Genomic DNA, 7,116 nt, shown 5'->3' with positions numbered 1-7,116 from the left:
TTAAAAGATGAGATGCTTAAGGAGTGATAAAGCTCATTCAAGCTAAAAGTGTTAAATTATATCTAGGTATTTCCAGCCGAAGTTCACAGGTGTGTTGACGTCTTATAGACAGGTACTGTAAGCTCGAGCTGAGGTTGAAAAAGAAGGAGGAAAAAGCTTTTCATCTAAAAGTTTATGTGTCAATAACATACCAATCTTATGCATGAAGGGGAGCATATACTTTACCCATTTCATCTATTACTTTATTGTGTGCGTGTATGATATATAACATACACACATTTATATAATATTTTTTAAAAACAGTCATTGAGATTTCAATTATTTCCATTCACTTTTAATTGGTCAGTGCTATCATTTTATTTATTCATAGATCAGAATAAATTGGGCATTTAGAAATTAAGCATAAAAATGTCATCATACTTTATCTTCAGATTATCTTTATATTTTATATTTTGCTAATAATCGAACTAAATATTCTTTCCATGTCAGTAAGAAAAGTTATTTCATTTGTTAGATTCACAGCATTATCATAAATGAATAGTAACCTAGTGTCTGCAAAGTCCATGTTACTGAATTAGACAACACATAGTTGAGTAAGAGATAATGTAGATGTGAGAAGAGAATTTAAAGGACATAGTCATTTTGGGGGACCAAACTTTGACTTACAAGAAAAAGATTTTTTTCTTCCACACAAATGCTTAAAGTTTCAGTGTGGTTAAGATATATATGTTCTTAATCTCAAATATGGTTTCATTTAGAAATGCTAATTTGAAAGTAATAATAATAAAGTTTATAATACTTTCTTTTAGAAAATTTCATTATCCTATGCAAAAAGTGAGTATAAAGAGCAGATCTCTCCTCTTAAAGGAATTCAATAAACTCATGCACAGGAAGTCGGAGAGCACAGATTAAAAATTCAGCATTTCCGGTTTGCATGCTAACCGTGGCTTCTTCCTTTTGGAATCCCCAGTTACTCTATGAGAAAGACTTAATGGCAGATTGAAAATGAAATCTTAGGAATAATTAAAATATAATTCAAAAATCAAACTTTGTTCCTTTTGTACATTGACGATGTCTCTTTAAATCCTAATACTTTAAACTCTCTGTTATCTGTGTGTCTAGAAACTAATAAAAGTTGTTATTACCACACAATCTGATGTCAGCGCAGTGCTTTCAAAATCACGGAAGCAAGATTAAGTCATGATTTACCTTGGAAGTAAATTTTTTTTTCTTATAATCTTGCGAAAATTTGTAATTAATTAATGTTAGAGATGTCATTTCCTTAACACAAATTTTTGACTAACTAAAACATCAAAATCTTCAAGTATGTTGGATAACAGAGTATTTACAGTATTTGGGAAATCATTAAAAAAATTCAAACTTTGTACACCATCCTGACTGCATTCTCATCTCCAAAACAAAATACAGTACATTTTTTTTAATTCACATAGTACTCGTTTTGACTCTTCACATGTTAAACGAGGGATCAAGTTGAGAAATAATTTAGGACTTACGTGATTGAAGAGTGATGGGGCTTGTTGCGTTTGTGTTGATTGACACTATTAAATTGTTATCTGTTATTTGCTCATGGAATGAAAGGTATAGTTCAGCTGAGCAATTCAAAGATCATCAATTAAAAGTTGTCTCAGAAATAATGAAGCTAAAAACTCATGGCTCTGCACAAAAGTGAAGAATTTGGCAGCACAATCATGTTTTCCTTCTACAATTGCTGACAAGAAGAATATCTTCTGGGCCTTTACTGGTGACTAGATAATCTTTTCATATCCGAACAAAAGGTTATATTTTAGTGAAATCTTGCTTGGAGGATCAAATCATGGCGTACTAGAAAAGTACGTCTACTGACATCTATTTTTTAAACATTGCTTCTTTTGTACCAAAAGAAGTCCTAGGTTGAGTGCTCTGTCATTTCCTGTGGATGTCATCATGGGAACAGCAGTCTCTGTATGGCACACCCATTAGAGGTGGTGGCTATAGAACTTGACTATTTTAAGTGAATTGGACAGTCCCAATAACCGAATAATTAAGTTAAACTGACTCTTTTATGTGTGTGTGTGTGTGTGTGTGTGTGTGTGTGTGTGTGTGTGTGTGTGTGTGTGTGACTTGACTAATATTTAATATTTCAGTTGGGTTAATATAAAACCAGGGAAGGAAATTTAAGACATCTTCCACTGTGGTCAGGTTTATCGTAATGGATGGATGAAAGTAATCATTTACATCTTTGATTTCCTGGGAAACAATGGCCAGTCTTGACAAGCCCTTTCTAGTTAAGCTGATTCTCTTGTCACCTGATATTCTGATAGCACCCCTGGCCAGGTTCCTGGGGGCACCGACATTACAAAGAAGGGTGATCTTGCAAGAGACAAGTGTTCTCAATCTGCTGAGGCAGGCTGATGGAATTTGTGGACCAGTTTCTGACATCCCAAGTAATTACGATGCTTAAAGTATTTTAAACGATTCCAGGTCTGTAAAAAAAGTGATGATGCCTATATGTATACCCTATATTTTTTATTACAAAAATATTGAAATAATCCATGAGTTATTCCACTCTGCACCAACTATAAAAAAATACTATCAAAGTTTGACCGGCACTTTTAATGCAACAAAAAGCACCATGACCGAGGACACTGGGAACAGAAAGCGGGGAATGTTTACTTGCTGTACGGAGGTATTTAAAACCAGAAGCTTGTTGTAAGAGTGTGACTTTACAAATGATTCAAATACAAATCTTAGCTGGATCTAGTGATAAGCCCTCAATCAGTTCAGAAGGGTTTTTCATAGCATATTCACTGCATTTGTCTGCTCATACTTACTAAAAAGTGTCCCAAAGCCTCTAAAAGACACATCACTTTGACCTTGAATTGGAGGTGGTGGGAGAGTCTGTACACAATGGAGAACTTGATTGTTCATTCTAGCTTCTGCTTTCAGGGGCTCACGGCCACTCATTCTCAGTTGTTCAGGGCTTCCATGTCAGTCCCGTGGTTGGACGATGTTTGGCACTAGAAAGATGGGGGCATGGCGTGTTCTGGAATCGTGCCTGCCTGCGATCACACAGAGCCACGCACATTCCGTGACTTGAAACATCCAGTCATGGCCCGGTCCTCTCCCGCCGCTCTGCTCTTACCGGCCAGGGTGAGCTGCACGCGCCGGGAGATTTGGCGCTCATTCTGCCTTGCCCCTCCTCCCCCCATTTCCTCTTCCTGTATTTATTAAATTTTTGTGATTGAATACTGAATCATGATTACCATTTAATTTACATCACTAAGTTATGGAGCTCCTTGGTCTTGCCAAAAGCCATCCATGTGCTGCATAGGATTTCTGTCATGAGAGATGTTCTCAACTGAAAATTTAAAATAAAAAAACAAGTCCTGAAATGTGTTGAAAACAAACCATTTTATCAACTCTAATACACGTGTAAACACACTTGAGCTTGCTGTCCGCTGGACAGGCTTTTCACGCAAGGTATTGGTTTCCAAATGAGAATGATTTATGAGTTCTTTTCTAAGCAGTACTGTTATTTTTTTTCTGAAGTCTTGAGGAATATATTCTCTCTCTCTTTGTTTTTTATATTCCTGTGGGAATCAGAGCTTTGCATCAAGAAAGATCACCTAAGCTATTTCGACAGAGGACTGGTGGTGTGTGTCTTAGTGTACGTGTACGTGTGTGTCTGTGTGTGTATGACTGGATATATTTTATGCACAGAGCAGTTAATTCCGTCAGAACACCCTATTGATCGGAGGCAACATTTTCCACAACCATAGTACCCTCTGGCAGACTCTCTGAAAGACAGCGCAGGAGGAGTTGGGCGCATCAAGGAGTCTGCTACGCTGGCACGTCCCCTACAGGTGGAACGGGAGACTCTCGGGGCTGCTGCTCTGAAAGGAGACCAGCAGCAGGCCGTCCGCGGATGGAGCGTCAGACGATGGTCGTGATGATGATCAGACTGAGAGCAAGACAGCTCGCCGCCCTGCTCTCGGGTGAAGTTTCGTTATTGCCACAGCCCTGCTGTCACCCCTCACCTGGAGGTCGCGGCTCCTCCAAGGCCCTTTATTTCATAAAGTGGTTTCGTACTCCAGCCGCTCCTGAATAAGGGCGTCATCTTTGTACTGCAGCCTCGGAGGAGACGGGGAGCATTCAAAGGCTAAAATGGCCTTTCGGAGGCTCCGGTCCAAAACGTGTCTCTCCCACGCTGGGTACCTGTTTCTGAACAGGTCGATTTTAATGACAGATTCTTCAATCCGTGGTGGGCGAGATGATGGGGTGGATGGGGCTGTGGGCCTCACTTGAAAGACAGGCACACAGCCGTCCCTCTCTGCAAATTTCTGGTCACGGTCGCTGGCAACACTGCGGTTGTTGGAGATGGACCGGAGAGTGCTCGTGGCCACTTCAGGAGGCAGAGTGAAGGCAGCGGCTGGGTCCTCACAAGCACAACTTGGTGACTGCCCAAATCTGGGTCCATTGGGGTGAAAGAAGGCATAATACATCAGCATAAACACGACGCCAGTTAAAAAGCTGCTGAACACCACACACAGGGCCGGGATGGCAAATGCATCTGCAATCTGGGGGGCCTTGTAGAGGTACCAGAGGGCACTCAAGGCTGTATTTTCCAAAAGGATCACAAAATAGTAAATAAAGAGCCTGCAGCGTGTCCTGCCTTCCTTGACATTGAACCAGCTGAAGATGTAGATGATCCCCACCACCATGTCGAATACAATCTCTTCCCATTTGGTGATACAGAATTCTGTCTCACAGTGGACGATCCAGAAGGTCATGATGCACCAGTGAAGGACGATGAAAATCCCAAAGTACAGCTGGAAAACTGAGGCAAAGAGGGCAAAGGTGATGACCCTGGCAGCGATGGTGAAGAAATGCCAGCAGAACTGGATGACGACAGCCATGTAGCTGATGGGCTTCTTGTCATCTCGAGAGTCCCGGAGGGCCTTCTGGTAAGAGGCCAAGGCCCAAGCCAAAGACACGAGGGAGGCTGCCGCTGTGAAACCTACAAAGGCAAATAGGAAGACATTCTGTCAAAAGTGAGATGCAGTGTTGCTTCCTGGAAATAAGTCATGTGACCCCGGGGGCATTGAGATGGTCTAGCTTCCACCTCAGCAAAACTTCTAGTTTCTTTGGGTTTTAGCTGGACTCAACACTCGGATGAGGCTCCTAGTGCCTGTTCTCTGTGGGGCCCAGCCATGTAGAGAAGCTGTGGAGCTAATGGGAATGCTATTCAGCCCCGCTGTGGGCTGCAGGATCTAGAAATGGGGTGGAGTTTAACTTTCTGTGTATTTGGTGTAAGTAGACTAAGGAGGTGGTTTTGTGTGGGGAGGATATAACTGTGGATTGGTGGTTGACAGGACTGGGTTGCTGTTTCAACTTTGCCACTTATCACCTGCATGACACTTTGGATGATTGTTTAAACTGGTGTCCTCATTTATAAAGCAGTTGATCTCCAAGGCTCCCTCTCATCTTTGAGATTCTGTGATTGAAAAGGATAAATAACCCCAGGAACCTTGAGGGGCTAGCTGGTTTATCTTTTTGCTTCTCAACAAGAATAAAGTAGTTCATTCACCAAAAAAAGTTGACTGTTTCTTAAAAATAACAAAAGAAGTCCAGAGAACCTCCTGGGCAGGGTCCTTGTGATACCTGGTGTGCAGTTTGTCCTAATACAATCCTATACTATTCCTACGGCTTTTACATGTTCCTTACTGCCTTTCCCTTAGAAGAAATGTCTGCCCACTTTCCTCTCTTATTGTTTCATAAATTTAAGATTGTACAAAAATCACTTCTCGACCATTTCTTTTATTATTTTATGAGCACCATTTGTTAGTACTCCTCCTAAAAGTACGTTTCCAAATGTACAAATCATTTTCATTGTTTCCCTCCGCTCCTGCTCCACTTACCGTGTCTGGAACATCACCCCTATGGTCCAGATGTGGACAGGGCTCACCTAAAAGCACACCGACTTTTTTTAGGAGAGAGCTTTTCTGGGGAGTTCCACTTTGTCACTGAAAAAGTATGTCAATTTGCATTGCGGCTGGTTTATTTAACAAGTTGTAGCGAGACTTACCAAGACTAAAAATGGTTTTGTGTGTTTTCAAGTCCTGCTGGCTTTTCTACCCCAGACTCTATTGTTAATCAGAACCTGGACATAGTATATTCTTTCTCCCCTACGGAAATAATATAAGGGGGATCGCCAAGAATTTATGATGGAATTTGTACTTTTCTTTTTATATTTTGATAGAGAAAAGCTATTATCTATGGTTTTTGAAAAATGAATTAAAAAATGACTTGTGGGAAGGAGCGACACTAATTGTTAGAAAAAACCTTTGACCTCAATAGTCATTTCTTACACATTCTCCTCGACTAAGATGAACTTCAAAAACCAATTATCAATATAGAGAAAATATTTTCCAACAGCCACTTCTCATATCTACTCCCAAAAAAGCCAGTAGAATGCCAACATCTTACACTGGACCTTCAGTATTGTGTTTTATTATTTTCTGGCCAGCACAAAAATCTTTTATTACTATACCTCTCGGGTAGTTAGGGCAATATTTCTAGGTCAGTTAGAGACCAGCACTCAAAGGGGTTTCCATTAATATAATTTCTATGCTGTGGAAACACCTGTATCAGTTACGAAAGCAAATTTAAGAATAAAAAGAGAGGGAAAGAGGAAACGTTTCAAATAAAAGAAAGAAGGTGAGAGGATGGGAAATAAAAGGTGATGGACTTATGACTATGTGAATGACATATTCATTACTAGATTAGGATATAAGGGCAAAAGGTCGTGCCATTTTAATTTCAACACCTTTGCATGGCATAGAGGCCGGTCATGACCTCGCTCCTTATCTGTACCATCAGCGATGGTACGGATTGCTTCTTAAACAGACTGTTCTCTCCTTATGCTTTGAAGCTGTGCTCTCTGCTGCCTCTCCACTGCCATGCCCCTCCTTTTTTCACAAGCTCACATCATCTAGGACAGCGCTCAAGCACAGCGCCACCTTCAGCAAGATGACTGCATTGTCAGTCAGGCTCGAGAAAACCAAAGAGCGTACGCAGAGTAGACAGATCAGGGGTTACCAGTTTGTACAGGAAAAT

At 40.7% G+C, this 7,116-nt stretch overlaps 1 protein-coding gene across 1 annotated transcript in view; it reads right to left on the bottom strand.

Moving 5' to 3' along the window:
* Window positions 1-332: 332 nt before the first annotated feature.
* The window catches only part of XKR4 (XK related 4), a 492,307-nt gene continuing 485,523 nt past the window's right edge, over window positions 333-7,116 (bottom strand). The window contains exon 5 of the mRNA XM_011359204.2: window positions 333-5,017. Coding sequence (XP_011357506.1) covers window positions 4,071-5,017 — 947 coding nt within the window. The 3' untranslated portion in view covers window positions 333-4,070. The remainder of the gene's footprint in view (window positions 5,018-7,116) is intronic.

The sequence above is a fragment of the Pteropus vampyrus genome, unplaced genomic scaffold (assembly GCF_000151845.1).
Source record: "Pteropus vampyrus isolate Shadow unplaced genomic scaffold, Pvam_2.0 Scaffold45, whole genome shotgun sequence".
NCBI classification, from domain to species: domain Eukaryota; kingdom Metazoa; phylum Chordata; class Mammalia; order Chiroptera; family Pteropodidae; genus Pteropus; species Pteropus vampyrus.
Note: the sequence above shows the minus strand (reverse complement) of the source record. Positions and strands in the feature narration are given on the sequence as shown.